At 48.1% G+C, this 21,288-nt stretch overlaps 1 protein-coding gene and 1 long non-coding RNA gene across 6 annotated transcripts; both read right to left on the bottom strand.

Moving 5' to 3' along the window:
- Nucleotides 1-902: 902 nt before the first annotated feature.
- Nucleotides 903-2,262, bottom strand: LOC138730593 (uncharacterized). The gene is made up of 3 exons (XR_011339048.1): nt 2,212-2,262; nt 1,644-1,767; nt 903-1,558 (listed from the first exon to the last, which is right to left on the bottom strand). It is a non-coding gene; the product is annotated as an uncharacterized lncRNA (long non-coding RNA).
- A 3,481-nt stretch (nt 2,263-5,743) lies between these two features.
- Nucleotides 5,744-21,250, bottom strand: DRAM2 (DNA damage regulated autophagy modulator 2). Of its 5 annotated transcripts, XM_069875652.1 has the most exons (12): nt 21,214-21,248; nt 20,491-20,551; nt 17,495-17,591; nt 16,886-17,010; nt 15,394-15,508; nt 14,933-15,090; nt 14,173-14,240; nt 13,204-13,343; nt 10,657-10,834; nt 7,860-7,942; nt 6,431-6,523; nt 5,744-6,091 (listed from the first exon to the last, which is right to left on the bottom strand). In XM_069875652.1, the coding sequence occupies exons 6-12, from the start codon at nt 15,061-15,063 to the stop codon at nt 5,984-5,986; spliced, it is 801 nt and encodes a 266-aa protein (XP_069731753.1). In that variant the 5' UTR covers nt 15,064-15,090; nt 15,394-15,508; nt 16,886-17,010; nt 17,495-17,591; nt 20,491-20,551; nt 21,214-21,248; the 3' UTR covers nt 5,744-5,983. The 5 variants fall into 5 exon arrangements, with proteins under 5 accessions (XP_069731753.1, XP_069731752.1, XP_069731751.1 ...); XM_069875651.1 differs by lacking the exon at nt 16,886-17,010; XM_069875650.1 differs by lacking the exons at nt 16,886-17,010; nt 20,491-20,551 and having other exon boundaries at nt 21,214-21,250.
- Between the last annotated feature and the right edge of the window lie 38 nt (nt 21,251-21,288).

Here is a 21,288-nt window from a genome sequence, read left to right as displayed (position 1 = left end):
CTTCGTGTCACAGCAAGCAACACTGGATAAGCCACCTGGATACGGTATCTTGGCACTGAGCTACCGGCCACACCACGTCAACATCTACTTTGAAACCTGCCTGTGGTCAGGGGCTTGGGAGAGGGGTTTAATTTAAATAAAAACACCTTCTCCAATAAGATCTCCCCTTAACATTTTCTGCATTGTTCTGCAATGTCAGCGTTCTCCTAAACAGTCTGGCATGGATGTTCCATTATTCCATTTTATCATAGTTTCTACCTATTTTATTGGGATGGACATGAAAGCACTGCTATTATGTCTCCCCAGACAGCCTTGGGAAGGCTTTGGAAAGCTGGGGTTGTTTGCTGCTCTCCTGCCCTCCAGCGCCAAAGCAGTGTTCAATAAAAACTTGTTTCAACTGGTTTTATCCTTTAGGGTTCTTATTTGACCCTGAGGATTTAACCCTGTTCATTTGTAAACTCACTGCTCTTCATCAGTTTGCTTGGAAACGTCTCACCCGTATCTCAGCCAGATCCACCAGTTCCCTGGGATGAAAGGGTGGGAACATTTCTGGGCTCTTCTGTCGTGATCATGGATGCCAATACCTTCTTTTTTTCTGATGGAATTTTCTTTGAAGAGTCATGTTAGACCTTGATCCTAAAAACCTTCTGGCCAATTTTCTGCTACTGTTTGAAAACATGGGTTTGCTCCTTTGGATGCAAATTCAATATGTCTGAGGATTTTTTCCCCTCCATCCATGGTTGCCTAACCCCAGTTCAGCTGCGTTGGCTGTCCCACTCCCTCTCCAAGGCTTTCTGGGCTAGGTGGAACGTGTTTGCTCTCTTAACAAGCTCCAGCAGCTTGCATAGGTTTTGCCTCACTTATAATAATTTTTCTTTAAATAATAAAAATAATAACAAGGATAAAAGCCACAAAGACCTTGTTTCAGTGTGTAATGGATGAGCCAGCTGGAACAGTTTCCTTCCGTAACACTACAAGCTCATGCCTCCTGCCCCATCTGCTCCTGCTTCTCTGCAGGTAATGCTCAGTTCTTATGGCCCTCAGTGGTGGTTTTCCCTTTGCATGTTTATCCCATCTCTCTTACACCTTCTTATCTCTCCCCAGAGCTTCCCCCCAGCCCCTGGCTACAGCCTCCTGGTTGGCTTCAGATGGGAATATGTGCGTGGTTTTACACTCCACCGTTCACACCTGGCACACGGGGCTCAAGCTTAACACAAGGTGAGACACCTGAGCTGCCCAGGGGATTGGCTGAGGGCTCATCAAGAACCTGAATGCCGGCTGAATGGTTTTCTCCATCTGTAATGGGTGTCATATGTCAGCATCACTGTTGGTCTTAGCAAGGGCTGGGACTCCTTGGTGTTCTTCCTCTCCAGGTGCTGGCAGATGCCTCCATCCTTGTGGCAGGGTGTGGGGCTCAGTCTGGGATTGAGCCAGCTCGCACACCAAGCAGGTGGGAGTCAGTGCTGATTTCGGTTATGTTCTCACAAGAGGACACCAGCCCAGGTCTGTAGGTCTACTGCAGTCAGCCAGGAGCAGAGGAAGAGCGAGTGCACAGGAACTGGCGAGGACAGGAATTATGAGTACAGCCATCCCGCAACGAGGAGATGCTGATGAACTCTGTGGGGTTGACTGAAACATCTCACCTTGTCTGGGAGCAGCAGGAGTGGGGCTGCTTCCCGTGGAAGGATGCGCTGGGTGTCACAGGAAACACCCTCAACAACCAGTGAGCTGGGTCAGGTACACAGAGCAGGGTGGTGGTGACAGGGTCTGTGGACAGTCCAAGCAAGGCAACACAATGAATGAGACTCCGGCTCAATCAAGGTCAGGAGCAGCAGGAGAATCACAGAATAGTTTGGGGTGGAAGGGACCTCAAAGACCATCCAGTCCCACCCCCTGCCATGGGCAGGGACACCTCCCACTGGATCAGGGGCTCCAAGCCCCATCCAACCTGGCCTTGAACCCCTCCAGGGATGGGGCAGCCACCCCTGCTCTGGGCAGCCTGGGCCAGGGCCTCCTCACCCTCACAGGGAAACATTTCTCCCTATGATTTCATCTCAATCTCTCCTCGTCCTCTCCCAGCACTCCCTGATCAAGAGCCCCTCCCCAGCTTTCCTCAAGCCCCTTTCAGCACTGGAAGCTGCTCTAAGGTCTCCCCAGAGCTTTCTCTTCTCCAGGCTGAACAACCCCACACCTCTCAGCCTGTCCTCGTACCAGAGGTTCTCCAGCCCTCAGGTCATCTCCATGGCCTCCTCTGGACTCGCTCCAACAGCTCCATGTCCTTCCTGTGCTGAGGGCTCCAGAACTGGACACAGGACTCCAGGTGGGAGTCTCACAAGAGCAGAGTAGAAGGGGACAATCCCCTTACATCATGAAGTAAACGCAATTGGCTATCCAGAGGGGGTCCTACCTTTCCGTACATCGCGAGATCTTCCGACCGCCGGGCCTTAACTACCCACATTTCCCCCCTACCTATGCTTAACAAAATAGCCAAAAAAAAAAAAAAAATAAAAATCTTAACAAATATAAAAGTCTTAACAATATAAAATCTTAACAAATTTAAACAAATTAACAAATATAAAAATCTTAACAAGTCTCAAATGTAACATCAAAAGTCTAAATTTAAAATATAAAGTCTAAAAAGTGCAAACAACAGTTTCATAGTAACAAACATAACGCACACTTGGGCCAATGGTAACTTGGAGGTAACTGGGTGTAACGCTAACCAAATACGTTCTTAAAGCAGTTGCTGGCATTCTACAAACATAATGTTAACCTTCTCTAGCCAGCTCTTAACAAACAACACAAGCTTACTCAATATACAGGGTCCGAAAATCAATGCCAATATGATTATTACAATCAGCCCTAAAATCAAAATTACACAAAGGCATCGCAGCCCCTCCCCATAGAGGCTGCGTCGCTGTTGTTTGGATTCCGCCGGTGTGGAACTCTCAGGTGCAGACACAATGCTTGTTGACTTGTCGTCCTCTCCTGCCACCGGGGCGTTCGGGTTACAAGGGCATCTGATAATCCGGTCCTGTGGACAGAAACTCTGAACAAAAACCGTCAAAGAGTCCCTCAACCGAGGGCAGTTTGCTACAACGAGACCCGCCTGGCCGCACGTAAAACATGCCATCACGTTGGCTATTGCGGTGCCAACAGCCATCTGGATCGGGGCTAGATGCTCTTCCTTTACGACGTGCTTAATCATGTCTGTGATACTTGACCCCACCGGCAATGACCACAGAATTTCTTTGGTTGCCGAGTTGCACTGCTGACGCAAGCATTCTGCTACCACCGGGCCTTTTGCTTCCGCAGGCAGGCTCGAAGAGTCGACCGCTGCCTGGAGACGGTCCACGAATTGTGCGAAACTCTCACTTTCACTTTGTTTTATCGTGGACCATGGTGATGGCTTGGTGATGACTCTAGAAGCTGTGCGAATGGCTTCTCTGGCCGCACGGGTAGTTGCCAGGACTTCATGGGCCCGCAGGCCCTGAGCTTGCGCCTGAGGGGTGATCATTGCTGGGGCTGTTCCCACGAGCCGCTGCAGGCTGGAGCCGTGCAGTGGGTGATCTGCCCCAGCCACTTGGGCCAGTTGCTTCACGCAGGTGTCCTCCCATTCTTGTTTAAAAACAATCATCCCTGCCCCGCCCAATATTAATCTACAAGTTTGTTTTATATCAAAGGGGAGCATGTCGTCTCCCCCAAAAACACTGTCTGTGAGGGTGGAGACCATGGCAGAATTGAGCCCTTTGTCCGCAATGGTTTAACAATCGCTTGTACGTCCTGAGGGTTTATTGGTGAGTGGACCCTCTGTCCCCTCTGTCACCCGGACCGGGAACGCCAGTGTGGCTGATGGGGCCCAATCGGCACACACTATCTTTATTTTCCTCCAATCCGTGAGAGGGATTCGTCCCCCTCTCGGCTTTTCTTTAATTCGAGTGGGGATATTTCGGCTTTCGACTCTATCCACCCCCATTTCCTCCTCCTCTGAGCTGGAGTCAGTTGTGAACCACCCGCCCCAACTAGTGTCCGAGCCGGAGTCACTTCCAACGCAATTGGCTCTCCGGAGGGGGTCCTACCTTTCCATACATCGCGAGATCTTCCGACCGCCGGGCCTTAACTACCCACAGTCCCACTGCTGGGGATGCAGCCCAGGACACGGTTGGTTTCTGGGCTGTGAGCACACATTCTTGGCTCCTGTTGAGCTCCTCATCTCCCAGCACCCCAAGTCCTTCTCCTTAGGGCTGGCCCCATTCCATTCTCCTCCCAACCTGGATTTGTGCTTGGGATGACCCTGATATTTTTCAGTCACTGCTTCCCCCTCAAGTGAGCAGGATACGGGCTGTGTACACTGACTCCTCTGGGACTTGAGCAGCAGCAACACTGCATGAGGGCTCTTCGATGGACCTCGCTCAAACAACTGGCAGGAAGAGGGTGGGAAAGAAGAAATAGTAAATCTCAGATTGCAGCTGACTTAATGCCTGCAGGCTCCTTCCTGCCTCTTTTGGACACTGTATCTTCTTCTCTACCTGCCCTGGGAGCTTCTGCTCATGTAAACATGTCATCACCATTCCAGTCTTCTGGCATCACACCTACCACTCCTCCTGACTCCTCAGTACAAGTTAAACAAGAACCTGTCTCTCCAAAAGGCTTAGAAGGAAATGAGAATTCTGTGCTCCAGAGTGCTCTGTGTGCTTCACGAGCAGAAGAGGTGAAGCAGAAGGATGAAGAGACCAAGCAGAAAACTTCAGTGTATCCAGTTATCTCTGCAACTATATCCCTACCAGAGCTGACCGCTTGTTTACAACACACTAATCAAGATGTTCTCAAGCCTGCTGGGGATGGAAGAAAGGCTGAACTTCCTGAGAATCCATGTGCTCATTCACTGTCTGTTTTCAGCAAGAGAGAAGCAAGTGATACGGTGACTGAAAAGTTTTTACTGGATCAGTGCAGCATGTGTCTTCCAAAGCATTCAGTCCTTCTAGAAATGCCAATGGATAAAACCCCCAAATTGTCAGCAGAACCATCCAAGCAACAAGCAGTAACCACTGTAGTCCCAGCAGAGAAAGGGAACAGGAGGAGAAGAAAATTAGGGAAGAAGAAAACTCTGAGGGCAGCCCATGTGCCAGAGAACAGCGATACAGAACAGGATATAATCAACTCTAAACCTGTCCAGAAAGTCAAGGGTGGAAAGGTCCCTAAAGGAGAAAAAGTTACTACATCCATTCCTCCAAGACAGGAGGATGGAGCTACTGCTCAAACAGCACGAAACAAAGATGAGAATGACAGTGATGCTTCTCTGCAACTCCTGGAAGTTCCGGCGTCCCAGTGTGAGGTGGTTGATGTTGGCTCATCAGAGTCAGGAGATGAGAAATTCAGAGTGAAGTGATTTGGTTTTGCAGCAGCCTGCACAGATTCTTGCTGCTGCTCCTTGTCACTCCTCTCCAGGAGCAAATGCACGGCTTCCACAAGAGGGGAGCTGGCCAAGTCCTCATCTGTCTCCTCTCCTCTGGAGGAAGCTGGGGTGGAAAGAGGGATTTCCTTGTGGGTTGCTCAAAGGATAAAGGGGCTTGGGTCCTTCCACCCTGGCACAGTGCGCAGGGCTGCCCCCGAGGCAGCTGCAGGCATGGAAGGCTTGAGGCTGAGCTCCATGTATCCAAAAGAACTTGGCCTGAAGAACATTGGAAAGAGGAGGGCAAGGGGCTGAGGAAGGTAACTGGGTCAGGTGGAAGTGATGAGGAGACACAACCTTTCAATAACCTTCATTTAATTAGTCTGTGACATTGACACGTGCAGAAATGTTCCAGGCCTGTTTCCAATACTGATAGTGCTTACATTGCTGTGGGGTTAAGAGCAAAGCCCTCTCTGTCAAGTTCCATACAATAACTTCATAGTCTTTATATGTAACATAAGTGCTTAGAAATATAAACTTATTGCTATTAAATTCCTGAGTTATGCTGAGAATGTATTCTCTTTCCCTTCATTAGATGCTCCCTGCTATCAGCAGCGCCTGCTCCTCACTCCCCCTGCTCTGTGGTATATCGTACAGGGTTTGTCCATGCAAGCTGACAACCGCACGCAGCGAGATTTTCTATAGAGGGAAAAGGAAAGAAACTCCAAGTTAGCAGGGGTGTCGCTGTCACAGCACGGGCAGCTTGAGGAGGCAGATTAAATGCCAAAACGCAGATCGGCTCCAGAACTGTAAGCCTGACTCCCAAGCTGTTCTCCTGGACCAGCTCCTGTGTTTGCCTTGCAACAGCCACTGTGCTGCGGACAATCTCATGAGGCAGGGGGCTGTGTTAACACAGCAGGGTCAGTCCTGCCAGGGAAAGTTTGTGCTGTTCATGCTTCACGCCTTCAGCCTCAATGACTGATAAGGTACAGCAGCCCCTCGGGCTCATTAGAGCACTGACCCTTAACTTCATTTTACCTGGAAGTCACGGATATAGGTGAGGAAAAAGCTGAGGAAGGAGAACGCCAGTGACCACTCTGAGATGGTGCTGATGATGTGAGCTGTGTAGCCCTGTGAAAGGGGAAAAAAAAACTGTGAGAAGCTCCCCTTGAACCTCCAGTGGCAGAAAGCAGGCTCGCACGTACAGCACCTCCCACCCAAAACCATTCATTTGGAGAGCAACATTTCTTAGCATATCATGAGTCTCTAAGAATGAAGCATTGAACTTGGCAGAAGAGTGAGAATGACCAGGAAAATGCCTGCTCCACACACCTGGGGTGACCTTGCTGGGAATTTAATGCTTACCTGCAAAACCTGGGGCTCAGTGAAGAGCTTAGCACAACTAACAGCAATGCCTCCTTACAAAAGCAAGGTTTGAGACCTGCTCTGGATGTAAGCAGATTTCCGAGAGCAGATTTTCACCTTATGCTTTAAACAAAGGGAGGAGTGGGAAAGCATTCAAACCCAGCCTGGATAATGTTCCTTCGAGTAAGTGCCCACACTCCAGCAGAACCTGGAGAGGATGCGGAGGGCAAGGGAGTAAGGCAGAGCTGTAAGACCTACACACCCTTTCTCTGTCACATTTGGGATCCTTCACTGCGCAGCGCTCATCATCTCTCTGGCAGCTTTACTGCCTGTATCCTTTGGTGGTGTTTTCCTTCCAAATCACCCGACACCCATCGTGTAGCAGCCAGGAACTCAGCTTTGTGGCAACCAGCTGGCACCTGAGCTGCATCACCAAGAGTGGCCACGTAAAGGTGAGAGGGAATCAGTGACCACGCAGACTGGACGGGCTGCCAGTCTGACACCTGGTTGAGGTGCCCATAACACTATAAGCAACTGCTTTGTTCCGAGCAGCAAGTGGCTGCATACTGGCTCAACCGGTAATGCTCACTTACGCTCCCCCATCCCAACAGCACGCACATGGCTGACAATTGGTGGCACTTGGGGACATGGTTTAGCAGGTGTGGTGGGGTTGGGCTGGCAGTTGGACTGGATAAGCTTGGAAGTCTGTGGGTAGTTAAGGCCTGGCGGTCGGAAGATCTCGCGATGTACGGAAAGGTAGGACCCCCTCCGGATAGCCAATTGCGTTTAGTTCATGATGTAAGCAGACGGAAGTGACATCGTAAACCCAGGCTATATAAGGCTGTGTTACGTATCAATAAACGCCATTTGCCATCCACCACATTGGTGTTTGTGAGCTCATGGACCAAGCGGCCTGGGGTTGGTCGCCGTGCCGTTCCTGAACCAGGTCGCCACGCCTCCGAAGGCAACGCCCTCCGAAGGCAACAGAAGTCTTTTCCAACCTTAGTGATTCCATGACTCTATGGCTCCAGTCAGTGCCCAGATGCATTTGTCGCTGTGAACGTAGCTGGGTTTTGATCTGTTTCTCTGTTCATGCTCTTACCTTTTCCTGTGGGTCCCAGTGCAACTTCTGCACCAGATTCATTCCGTACAAGCCGCTGTATAAGATAACTGAGGAAATAAACACTGTAAAGCAATACGTTAAGGAAGATTCAAGACCAAGAATGAGCAACTTGGAAATTTCACACTCAGCTCTGGATTGTGTTGAGCTGAGGCTGTAAGGAGATCCCTGTGTGTTTGCCACAAGGTCTCCCCAGCAGAACGAACAGCAATGTGACGTGGATTGCTTCACACACAGGTTGTTCCAGCTGACTGGTTACTGTCACATGAAAAGGTTAATTCTAATCTGAATTGATTCTCTTCATTCTCTGTATGCTGCATCTTGTACCTCTGCCACCAGAGAGCATCCTGGGTGAAAAAAGCATTTGGACTGTGATCAAACGTGAATACTCAGCAGTCTGACTTTTGTTTCAGTGGTATCTTCCAGGCTCACAGTGACTGGACCTCTTTCTCTGATTGCTTTTTGACATCCCAGCCACCTTGAACTCTTGCTCTGTGGGTTCCAGGCTGGAACGCTGCATCATTTGCCACAGACAGGGCTACTGGCTGTTCTGTTCCCCTCTTGGCTCACTCAGCGTTTGATAACTGCTTTGGTGCAGCAGTCGAGGAAAAACCCCTTGTGGCAAAGATTCCTCCTTTGATCACAGACGGGGGATCTTCCTAGAGTGACTGAGATGTCACTTTTTCTCCACTACATTAGTGTTACTGCCCTTATAAATGAAACTGGGAGCTTTAAGTTATAGAAGACCTGATTTTCATGGGATTAAGATATTAACTTCTTTAATCGTTAATAAGATTAAGCATCAAGAGCCTCCTGATGTGAAAGATTAATTCTGGTGGTGAACAAGGCTGAACTTACTGGCACAAACATGTTTGAGAACCCAGACTTCCAAAGCTTGTTAAAAAAAGGATGTGGGTGGTCCAGGGAGCTCTGGTTACTGATCTGAGTGGGAGATACCCATTTCTCTGCTAATTAAAATGTACAGCGTTAGTAGCTGTTACTTACCTGCCCGAATTATTACCGCAATGGAAAGAATTTAATCATCATGGTACAAAAATAACTGGCTGCCATCCTCCCCTCATTACCGAGTGGGTAATGCTTTGCCCTTTCTGTATTGGCAATTCCGTTTCACTCCTGCAGAGGATCAACAGCTGCTTTAGGTTTCTTTCTGTTCTCTAGTACCAGTTACAACCATTTCACCCATGGCCACAGACCTCTGCCTTTCTGTTATTGCATTATGAGCTGTCAATACAGAAAATGCCCTGACAATTTCCCCTTTCCTCCCCTTCCACACAGTTCTGTGTGTATGTGTATTTCTGCAGCTGTCTTTATTTCTCTCTAATTTGGGTTAGACCACGCTGCTTTAATCTCTCTACATTTGGGGTTTATGGGGTTTTGGCATCTGTAAAAGGCTCCTAACTTGTAGCAGATTTTGCTGTTCCATTTTAGTTTTCCCCAATTCCATTTGGCTCCTAACTGTCCCAACCTGACAATCTTGTTCTTCGCTAGCATCAACATTTCTGCCAGGGCTGGTGATTCTCTCTGTCTCACAGATGAGCTCTGTGCTCTGCCCTGAGCCTCTGCAGCACGTAAGGGTCCTTGATGCTACTTTATAGACAACCAGACTGTGCCTCAGTTACCGCTTCTTGTCTAACTGGTATCGACTACATAAACTTGCAGTAGCAGGTGTCTCCCACTTAGCGAGATCATCATGGGAAATGGGGTGTACAGTTTAGTGTTAGTTTTGGCTGCCAGCCTGGAAAGAAGTGGAATTGGTGGGGATTAAATCGGTGGCCTTGATTCAGCTGCAGAAGAGACTTAAGTAATGATTTTTGCACTCGCCCCTGACATGTAAATTTGAAAGCTTTAGTGTTGTAGTCCTGTTTGACACAAAACTGAGTCAGTTTTCAAATTATAATGGCCAGGGTGATCAAAGTGAGCAAAGGAACAGCTAGAGTTCCTTTTCTCGATGGCTAAATGACTCCGGACAGGAAAAAGGCCCCTCTCTCTGGAAGGGTTTGCCCATATTTTCTGTAAAACCCACAGCTGCTTCCAGCACTCAGAATACAAAGTTAAGGGAGACGATGGATTCCAGAGCCGAGAGATGGCTCTAGGGAATTCTGGTCAGAATGACTTGTCTTTTGAACTGGGAGGGGCAGGGGAGGAGAGCAGAGGGCAAATGTCTCTTCTGATGCAGCCTTGGCAATACGCCCTAGCAAACACCAGCACTTCAGAGCAGCTTCAGGAGCAGCTGGCACAGTGCAGACCCGATTCAGTGGTGTTTTTTCTTGTGCTATGTCTGTATTTCCCTTTCAGTTGTATCCTTACTATAAAACTTGGTCAACCATTCCTATCACTGGGGAACAGACACTTTTATTTCTTATCTGCCCATCTCTTAAGTACATTTCCCTTTCTTCCCATCCTTCACAATCTACAATCAGAGTCTCTGTGCCCTCATATCTGGTCGTTTCCAGTCTCTGGTGTGCAGAAAGAAAGGAGAAGAGAAAGGGGGGCAACCATCCCTCTTACCTTTCTTTTTCTAATTAGTCAGTCACTCGCTACTGGGCTTAATCTGATGGTTCCATTTTCCCTAAAGCTCCCAGGTTGCAACATGGAGTATGAATGGACAGCCTGGCACAAGCTGTACATGTGAGGACAGCCGTGGCCTTCCGTGGCACAGCCCTTCACACGGGGGGGGGGTTAAGTTAATGTAAATGCAAATGCTGTCACTTCTGATGGCTGCTTGAGTTTGTGGTGACGCCGCACAGCAAAAGGATACTGCTCACAATGCTGGAACAACACCAGAGGAACATGGTCAGGCGGATCCAGAAGATGTCTTTGCTGTGAAGTTCTGGCTGCATCAGGTAGGACAGGACAGTCTGAACCAGCAGATAAATTGCCCCAACTCCGAACGTCAGGCATGCTCCAACCACGTGTATGTAGTACAGAATGCATTTCTAGGGGAAGAAAGCAATGGTTGTACAGAACTTGGTTTCATTTCAAACTCTGAGAACAACTTTCTCCTGTACACCTTTGGCACTTCACTGAACTACTTTCCCGCATCCCAGGCTAAGCATTTCTGGAATGTGCCAGCACTTCAGAGGTTTTTCTCGGAAGACCCATGTGGACGTAGCTGGAAGCCAGCACCTAGCAGCCCTCTGTAATGCTGTTTTTGTGAAGTTCCTGTGGCTGTTACAGGTCACAGCTCTCTCTTAATTATGGAATTTATAAGAGTTGTTCTTATCAGCCATAATGGATAGCAACAAAGAAACTGGATGACGGAATCCCTGCAGTTGGGCAGGTATTGAGAGTGACATCAGGCTATTTACTTCTGTCCTTGGAATCAGTACTTCTCTGACAGAGAATGCAATAGAGGATAAACATGACACAGCTCTAGTCCCTAAACTGGGACTGAAAATAATGAGGTATAGTGTTTCTCTGAATTACTCTAGTCTGAATAAGCCTTGTTTGTTAAATTACTATCTTTGACTACTCAGAGGGACTGAAGTTGAACAAAGCAGTAATACTTCTTAGCTTAATAAACGCTATAGGAGAATCAACTGTCAAATAGTCAAAATTATCAAAACTAGAAGTTATTTCAAGAAAAAGAACCCAACTTGAATTCGTACCTTGAAAAATCACATTGTGTTCAGTCCATTCGTCTCATCCCTGCTGAAGCACAGAACCCAATGACAGAAACTAATAATTGTTTTATTGCAATTGTGATGTGAGGCCTGGCAGCCTCCCCACACTCCAGTCGTGCAGGGGATCTTTTATGTCCTAGAGCCTGAGACGGCCTGTGTTTGACTGAGTAACTCCACTGACTGGGAAGCGGAGTGACTCTTTCCCCACGATCTTCAGATGTACCTTATCTGCACAAATGAATTTGAGGTGCTGTACCCACAGTATAACAGAAGTGGGAACTGATATTTAAACAGAGATCTCAGAGATTTAAACAGAGGATCACGGAGAGATCTTCACACTCTATGAGATGATATTGGTAGCCACAGCTAAAACAGAGCAGTATGGGCTGAAAAGCAGGAATTAAATCTCCCATGATGGGCCTGCGCTATCGCTTTGCCAGCAGCGAGGGCTGTCTGGAGCTCTCTGTGTGATGGCTCTTTGGTGTGTATTTGCACACCTCAGTTCTCTTCAGTAATGAGTGGATTTCCAGGGCATTTAGCTCCTTTTGGAGCCATCCTGCCAGGGTGGCCCTCAGCCGCTCCTCAGCATCCCTTGGATATGCAGGCACATCACTTCCAATTGCTGTCTTGCTCCAGATTAAATGTTACACAAGTTCTTTAACAAATGAGCATGTACCTTCTATGTTTTGATTATCTGAATCTGCAGAAAGTAGACAAACTCCTTCCTGACCAGCGGTGGAGGGAAATGATGGAGCTGAACACAGCCTGGAGGCTGGTGCTTAGTGGGTGCAACAGGGGCTCCAGAAAAAGTAAATAGATTGAGGCTTCAAAAAAACCCCAAATGAGTGTGCTGAGGTGACAGGGGCTGCTGAACAGAGAGCTGGGGTAGGGGAAAAGGCAGAGCTTTCCAGGAGCTTTTCTTCTTTGCTTTTCCTGGGTGCTGATCCTGCAGGAGCCCAAGGTGACACTGCAGACGCCAGAGAAACCCAGCCAGTACCTGATATGGAGAGGCTGGCAAAGGCACAACTGGGTGCATCGAACACCAGTCCTGGAGAACACGGTCCTGCTGACAGTGTGATATGTGAGAACACCAGAGCCTTTTTTCTGGAGCGTGTGGGAAGTACTGGGGAGGGAAAAAAAAAATAGACCCTCTGGGATGGGGAAACTGAAAAGCTGGATGACACCGCAGTATTTTCAAGAACTGCAAAGGTCTGAAGGAAAATATACCTCAGAGGGCAGGCTTTTCAGAGCTAGGCTTCTCATGGGGTTGGGGTTTTTTGTTGTCTTTACTCTCTTCTAACAGTTTTTAACTATTTTGGCACTTGTTTCTTCTTAAGTCAAAATACACCCGAGTTGTGGCCTTTTAACCTAGAGCCAAGACTGCAAATGGCCTACAAGGAGATCCGAGATGAGTTTGCTTTCTGCGAGAATTCAGGGTTTCTGGATGTTCTGGAATTTCATGAATGGCTGCTCACAAGTCCCAGTAGATAAAGAAAACAAGAAATGAGTAAGAAATTCTAAACTGAAACTGCTTTTGTAATGTTTTCCTCTAGGGAATTTGACAAAAACCCATATTTGCCCTACAAAGTTTTGCTTTCAGTAAATCCCCATTTTATCAGATGTCTCCGTAACCAAACACACACAACTGGGCAGCTTTGGGGAATCATGAACAAAGCACAAACCTGGAAATTTGCAATAATGCAGAGTCCAAAGCAGCTCATCAATCCAAGCGTAAGGGCAATCTTATTCAGCTTGATGATCTTGTTTTTTTCCGGATTCAAAGCATAAACTTGTTTATAGCGGACGTACATGGTAGCCATACCTGTTAACAAAGATCCCACTCGCAATCAGATTTTCAGCTGATGAGTAGCCTGTCCTTCTGTAACTAGGAAGATGTCAGGTGACAGGGGCCACTATTTAAAATACCAGAACTGTCTGAGGGGACACTGGCATGGGAAAGCTGCAAATCTGGAAGTCAAACTGAAATAACACAGTGGTAAACAAGTGAGCTTACTACATCTTTCTGATCTCTTTCACCTGAAAGACATACTGGGCTGTACTTCCCCTTCCATAATTGCAGCACAAGTAAGGTGAATGCCTTGAATTCACATTCCTCTTTCTCTTACATGCCTGCTGGGTATTTTCCAAACAAATTTTTGTCCTTCTGGGATCTGCAACTGTCATGCTGGCTTTGCGGGTAACATCACTGCCATGCACTTTTCTGTCAAAAGGAGGTTGTAGTGAGGTGGGTGTTGGTCTTTTCTCCCAAGTGACAGGCAATTGGACAAGAGGGAATGGTCCCAAGTTGCACCAGGGTAGGTTCAGTTTGGACATCAGGAAAAATGTCATCACTGAGAGGGTTCTCAAGCCCTGGCAGAGGCTGCCCAGGGAGGTGGTGGAGTCCCCATGCTTGGAGAGGTTTAAAAGACAGGTGGATGAGGTGCTTAGGGATCTAGTTCAGTAGTGAACAGGTACAGTTGGACTTGGTGATTTCAAAATTATCTTAAGATAATTAAGATTGATTGATTAGAATTTAGTTATTTACTGAGAATTATAGGCTGTCTAATGATCTGAATAAGGAAATTAAATTGTTTAAAACTGTGCGTTACAGAATTGCCTGCGGTTCGTCAAGGACAGCTTCCTATACTCACCCAAGAAGGCCGAAATATTTAACATTATCCCAAATAAGCATCTTTCAGGAGGTATGGTCCCTGTATCACTGGAAGAGATAAACAGGGTGATATATATCTATCTATATTAAAAATACTTGCAACACAACTTTACTTATTTCAGTCTACAAATGAACCATAAGAAATAGATTTGTACAAACCCTCCCAGGTGTGTTTCACTGCATTTCTTGTTACTCTGCTGATTTTAGAGCTGTAAAAATAAGACTGATAAAACCACGCTATCCTTAGAACATGGAATGAAGTACCCGGTATAACTATTCCTTTTTTATTGATTTTGGTTCCACAAAAGGTAAACAAAGAGTATTAAAGCTGGGAAAATGCAGATATTGGAAAGCTGAAAGACCAAACTAAGGTCATAGGTACAGCCTTGATGCAATGCAGGTAGGAGTACAGGTTATAGAACAGATTTACTGCTGCAACCACACACCGTTAACAGCAAGACGCTTTACTCTGAACAGAGGTGTGGAGATGCACTTCCAGGTTTCCTGTTCATCATCACTTCAAGGATATGATCGCACAGACAGATCTTAAAGGTTAGACTTTTGCACAAAACCAGACAGCTTTAGAGTGAAACACAAATAGCCACACCAGCTGGGAACTTTGGAGCTGGTAGGGAAGAACTGCTGTTTGCAGTTTGGAGTTGGGGAACAGTTCACAGGAGCAAGAGGCCAATTCCATACCACGGTACTCTTCATGAGGCAGCTGCATGAATGCTACTGACCTGATGTACGGCACCAAGGGGTCGACGTGGTGTAGGACGATTGCAGTGATGTAGGAAAACACAAAAGATGCCGCTGACCAAACCACCAAAGCCGCAGGCAAGAAAGAGAGGCCTTGCTGAAACCACCACATTTCAGCGCTGACTTCTAACTCCAAACACTGTGAGGAACCAAATACAAAGGTTTACTAAGATTTCTCAAAGGTTTTGCTTTTCTTGAGGCAATTGCCTCAAATGCAGTGATTTGTTATTGCTCTCACTCCTGTCCTGCAAACCCATCTAACTTCATGGCACAGCGATCACACATAAGCAGAAAAAACATCTGGAAATGGCAATGCTGAAATTCTTAGAAGATAGTGAGAAAAGAGACGAGTAGTGTCACTTACTACATGTCTCAGCATTTATTGCTGCCAGAATAAGGTCAGGTGGGTCACTGTGAATAATAGACTCTATTTAATTCTTACCCTTGTGTCATAACACCAGGTCAGAATTAGTGCAGCTGACAGAGAGCATGTCCCAGCAGTGACAGTTTAACTGACAGTGGCTGTTTTGGAGCTTCTAACTTCAATTAACAATCAACTGGGTGACGTGGAGGAGATGACCTAGAATTACTTTAATATCTGCACTCATTTACTACCTGTCATGCTGTGTGACTGAACATCTGTTACAAGCATCCCTTAAGTACGCTTACAGGTATCTCTGAGCAACAGCTGACTCTGATGAACCACAGCCTTCAAACTCAAGGGCTCCTCTTCCTCAGAGGCAGTAAGCAGCTGTCATGTCTTAACAGGTGGAAGGAATAGGCTCACTCTGTGCTCCCCAAGTGCCTGATAGCAAATCATTGCCATTACCTCAGCTCTCTAAGAGCAATGATGTGTACCTCTGTCACCCTGGTGAGCTCACGCAGAAAGAACCGTGCCTCCTCTCCGCTGGCTTCAAATACAAAGTCTACTGGCTTCAAATACAAAGTCAAGCTGTGCTGATTTCAGAATCCCAGGATTACTGAGGTGGAAAGGAGGTCCTCTTGTCCAGCCTTCTGCTCAAGCAGGGCCATCCAGAGCCGGGTGTGTTGTGTGGCTTTTGGATATCTCCAAAGGTGGAGATCTACAGCCTGTCTGGTCAGCCCGTGCCAGTGCTCCATCAGCCTCACACTGAAAGGGTGTTTCCTAACGTTCACAGGGAACCTCACATGTTTCAGTCTATGCCCGCTGCTCCTTGTGCTGGCACTGGGCACCACTGATGAGTGCCTGGCTGGATCCTCTTTGCAACCTCCCTGCAGGTATCAGCACACCCTGGTGGGATCCCGCCTGAGCCTGCCCTCCAGGCTGTGCCTGGCCTGGTGTTTTGTGCCATTTTATGGATGCCATCCCATGGATGCCATCCCGTTACATTTACACTGGGAAGAAGAGTACAGAAAATGTCTGAGCACAGATGAAACTGGAGACTGTAAACGGAATATGAGATAGGAAAAAGGTGAAGAGGAAATAATAAAAATCACAGATTCAAGGGCATCCAGGCAAATATCAAACAGCATGTGAGAAAAGCAAAATAATGCTGAGATAAAATAGGGAGGAGTGCAGCGCCGAGACGCTTCAGGAGGTGGGCACTGCCTAGGGTGTGAGAGTTAGAAAGAAAGGAAAAAGAGAAAAGGAGGAAAGAGATAGGAAGCACCAAGACTAGAGAGTCTCATGGGAGGAAAAGAGATGTTGAACCAAAAGTGGGTGAATCCTGAAAGAAATCAAAGCTGACCAGCACCCTTGTGTCTCCCTTAGGAGGCCTCAGGACTTCACTGACGTTCGTTTACTGCACCCAGCAGGCATTCAATCCAGACACACCTTTGTCACTCTATGGTACAGCTTTCTGCTGAACTTCACCAGCACGCGTGTCAAGGAGCACTTGAGGAAAGCCAGGTTGATAGATTCATCACATGATGCATAATGAGAGCTGCTCACTTACCAGAAACTGGCCACTGCCCTGTGTCTGTGCTGCTTTACAGCCTAGAATTTTATTGGCTCAGGTATGAACAAAGGAGCTCTGGTGTGCTCCTGGGAGGTAAGAGAAGCCAACTCTGACTGATAACCCTTGAAAAGAATGTATAATCACCTCTCTGTACAATTATAGGTTCAGCTGCTCCTAGGGAAGATGCTGGGTAGCAGGTACAGGTGTCAAACAGGAGATGGAGTGAGTAAGAACAGAGCAATAGAATTAATATTGCTCCCTTACCCTTCAGCTTTCATTGTTAAGCTAAGCATAACACTTGCCTGCTAATGTTGACTTTCATTTTAAGACCGTAATGCAGTAAAAATAGTACTGAACGTGCCTCCACAGTCCCATCTCTTGCATGGGTAAACTGGGAATTTGTCTGATAGAGGAATGCACATTTCACATGGTGTTCTCTGTTAGAGCTATGTTACCTGCCTGAGCCTGTAATTCAAAACTTCCAGCAGTCTGATGCTTAGACTGTACTTTGCCTTTAGCATTTAAACATTAACAGTGCCCTGGCTTTATTTCTGAGCTAACAGATCTCTGGATGAAAACGAACCAACCAACCAATATGTCACATACCTGAGGACACAGGGTGTCAGAAAGACCATTGCCTCACGGGGAATCCAAAGGCATCTTCCTGGTGAAGTTCCACATTCACCTCATTTTCTTTCCAAGCCTCTGAGATACAAAGGAAAATAATCAAGATGTGAGGTACTTCTATAGCTCTTACTCTACAGAATTTACTCTCCTATTAGTCATTGCTGCTGACTGGACCTTGGATGTGCTGGCCTGACACAACGTGTTTTTCCTGTGTTCCAGGTGGTTTGAGTGAAGGATGCGCATGGCAGGATGGTAGAAAGGCAGAAAACAGGTGGTTGGAGACTTTTTGATGTACAGGAGTTGTCTATGCAAAGATTTAACTTGGAATGAGATGCTTTCAAGAGAAAAATAAAGCAACTGTTTTGGGTCAACATCCCAACATGACGTTGATGCTACACTAAATATGTGGCAGGATAGGTGCTGAAGCAGCCTGAGTGTGAACAGACACCCTGCAACACCTGCCCTCTCTTTGCATCAGCACCTGCCATTTCCACACACTGGAGAAGCTGTAGAAAAGAAGACTTTGTGCTGCCTTCCCACCAGCCGGCAGCGTTTGGGTGCTGGTGAGAGGCAGCACTGGAGTCCTGCTGCCATGTGAGCACAGGCAAGGTTGGTAAAACCGAACAGCTTTATTTCATCAGTGGATATTGCTCTTATCACATAATAAATGTGCGCATGCAGGCAGCTCATCAGCAACACCAGCAGAAGAGCCCTCAATCCATCCAAGACTGGGCATCTTTGCAACCTGTGCTGTTGCTTCACCCAGAGAGAAGGCACAAATTGTGTTTATTTCCATGTGGTTGGGCATTAAGAATAGTGTAGAAGCTTCAGTCACAACCTGAGAGCTCTGGTAGGCACAACTTCTTCCTGTGACAATAGCTGCAGGCTGGTACATCCCAACAGCATGGGGATGAGAGCTCTGTCAGACAACTGTGCCTCTGGCTCTCTGATTTCCACAGACATAAACCCTGGCAAACTCTTGTTACACTCACAACAGTTTTGTAATGTTTTCCCCACTAAATCCTCTTTCTTAGTTCTGTCAAGATCTTCTCTGAATTCATAGAATCATGAAATGGTTTGGGTCGGAAGGTACCTTAAAGATCATCCAGTTCCAAGCCCCTGCCATGGGAAGGGACACCTCCTACTGCATCAGGGGCTCCAAGCTCCATCCAACCTGGCCTTGAACCCCTCCAGGGGTGGGGCAGCCACCACTGCTCTGGGCAACCTGGGCTAGGGACTCCCCACCCTCATCGTGAAGAATTTCTTCCTAATGTCTAATCAAAATCTTACCCCTTCTAATTCAAAGCCATTGCCCTCATCCTACCACTCCATGCTCTTGTAAAAGGTCCCTCCCCAGCTTTCCTGGAGCCCCTTTCTGTACTGGAAGCTGCTCTATGTTCTCCCCGGAGCCTTCTCTTCTCCAGGCTGAACAACCCCAACTCTCTCAGACTGTCCTCATAGCAGAGGACAATTCTTATCATCTCCCTTCCTGTTTAAAGCTTTTCTGCTGTTCCACGGTCAAACTACATACAGCAAACACAGTTTTGTTCCCTGCAAAGCACTCTGTGTGTTTATGTGCCTCTACTTGTGCCTGTCCCAACTCCGCACTGCTGCAGATTCACCGAGTCTCATCCAGCTCCCGCGGCTCGCGCAGTGTCTGGGCAAGCACAGGTGAGTAACGAGGCATCGTAGATCCCTGGGAGGCAGGAAGGAATTGCCTCGCAATTTGCCAGCTGGAAGGTCCTGAAATAAATTAACACATCATCCTGTCTTACTGTTTTCAATATTGAGAAATAAAAGTCAGCCTCCTTGTTTTTTCACAGGGCCCTTTGCCAACTGATGATCTAATGGCCATGGCCAGCCTCGCTTCCCAGGAGCACTGATTTTCTTAAACATTTATCCGGATTTGTAGGCACTTCCCTGTCCTAAGGGGTTTTTAAAGCCGTAGATTGAGAATCCAAATCTTTTCTGCAACAGCCATTATCAAATCATCATCAAGAACAAGTCGAGGAAGCGTTTCAAAAGCAAAGGGGACTTAAACCACCCCTGAGGGTTTTCCATAAAGGCAGGAATCACGCATTCTGTGCAAGTTGAGCACGGGGAAACAAAACTGCAAGTGAAAATGAAAGGTGGCCAAGACCACTAACGGCAGAAAGTTAACGTTACCTAGAATGGTAACGCTGAAAAGATGCTCAAAAGGATGTGTGGAAAAGGGAAATGTCTAAAATAATGCTGATACCCTGAGGATCAAGCTGCCTCTCGTCGGCCCTCCCAGCAAGACATGCAGAAATAAAGCTGTGCTGAGGGAACTTCCTTTTTCCCTCCAGCAACACTCCAGCAGACACCATGCTGAAGGAAGAAAGACAAAGCAATTGGCCACGTGCGCTCCTAAGTGAACACAAAGGTTGGATGGGGTTGAGTCAGGAAGGGATTGACCGCTTGCATTAAGAGCACGCGAAGGTTGAATGAGGGTGAGTCAGGAAGGCATTGATTGTGTTCATTTGCACAACTCAACGATAACAGGGGTTAGAGGCTGCCAGTCCTCAAGGAACTGGAAGTAAGAAAGTAGAAGATGGGTCACCTTTGCTGTTCCCACCGCAGGATAATGACACATGACTCTTTTTGAGTGTTTTCATGGTATAGGCACCAAAAAAAGTTGCTGTTAAATCATTTGGGTATGGGGGTCAGCATCTGGAGGGTTGAGGTGAGGAGCTTTATGCCCTCGCTAACCTGGCTGGGGAAGGAGCAGGACAGCACAGTGCCAAACTAAACAGAGCCAGGCAGAAGATGCTGCAGCAGGAGGATGTTCCAACACCTGTTTTACAAACCCCAGTACCCGCCTGTCGCCCCAGCTGACCAGGGGGCTCCATGTTCAGGGTGAACGGACGCTACCTGTCAGCCCGACCTGTCTAACTAGAGAAAAGCAGCTAAAAGTATGTGGGTGCTAAAAGCAGAGCACGGAGACAGGTTCCCACCTTCCAACTGGGGAAGCCACAGCAAGGTCACCAAGAGAGGCTGGAAGTGCCCAGGGCAGCTCTGGAGAGAGCGCAAAGGGACCAGGATGGAAGGAAGGTTTAGGAGAGCAGCTGGGCAGGAAGGATGAGGAGATGGAGTGGGGAAAGCAGGGGCTGAGGGTAGAAGGGAGAAAGGATAGAAAGGCTCGAGGGGTTTTCAGGGCATGGGGGGACACTGGGAACAATGAGGGGACACTGGGAACAATGGGGGCCCACAGGGAACAGTGGCAGGGGGCACTGCGGGGACAGGGACAGGGTGGCGAGGGCTGAGGGGGGGGGGGTATGGGGGTGACAGAGGCTCTGTTAGGGGTGGGAGCAGGGACACCCGAGGTGACGGGGCCTCTCGGAGTGCTGAGGCTCCAGCCAGGGCTGACAAGGGGTCACGAAGGGGGAGACAGAGCTGACAGAGGAATGTCCTGGGGGGTGGGGGGGCAGGGGGTGATGGGGCGCTCGGGGGGTGACAGGGGGTGACACAGGTTGACGTGGGGGTGGGGACAATAGGGGGTGACGAGGAGTGCAGAGGGCACTGAGGGGGTGATGGGGGGTGACAGGGGGAGGACAGGGGGTGACGAGGGGAGCGAACAGGGGGTGACGAGGAGGTTGGAGGGCACTGAGGAGACACGGCAGGGGCACTGCGGGGGTGCGGGGGCAGCCCGGGACCCCCCAGATCCGGCCCCCCCTTACCTCGGCCGCTCCCGCGCCGGCCCCGCTCCCCCCGCCCGGCCCCGCCCCCTCCCCGCCCCCTCCCCGCCCCGCCCG

Source organism: Phaenicophaeus curvirostris, chromosome 24 (assembly GCF_032191515.1).
Source record: "Phaenicophaeus curvirostris isolate KB17595 chromosome 24, BPBGC_Pcur_1.0, whole genome shotgun sequence".
NCBI lineage: Eukaryota > Metazoa > Chordata > Aves > Cuculiformes > Cuculidae > Phaenicophaeus > Phaenicophaeus curvirostris.
This window is presented reverse-complemented; position numbering and strand designations above follow the sequence as displayed.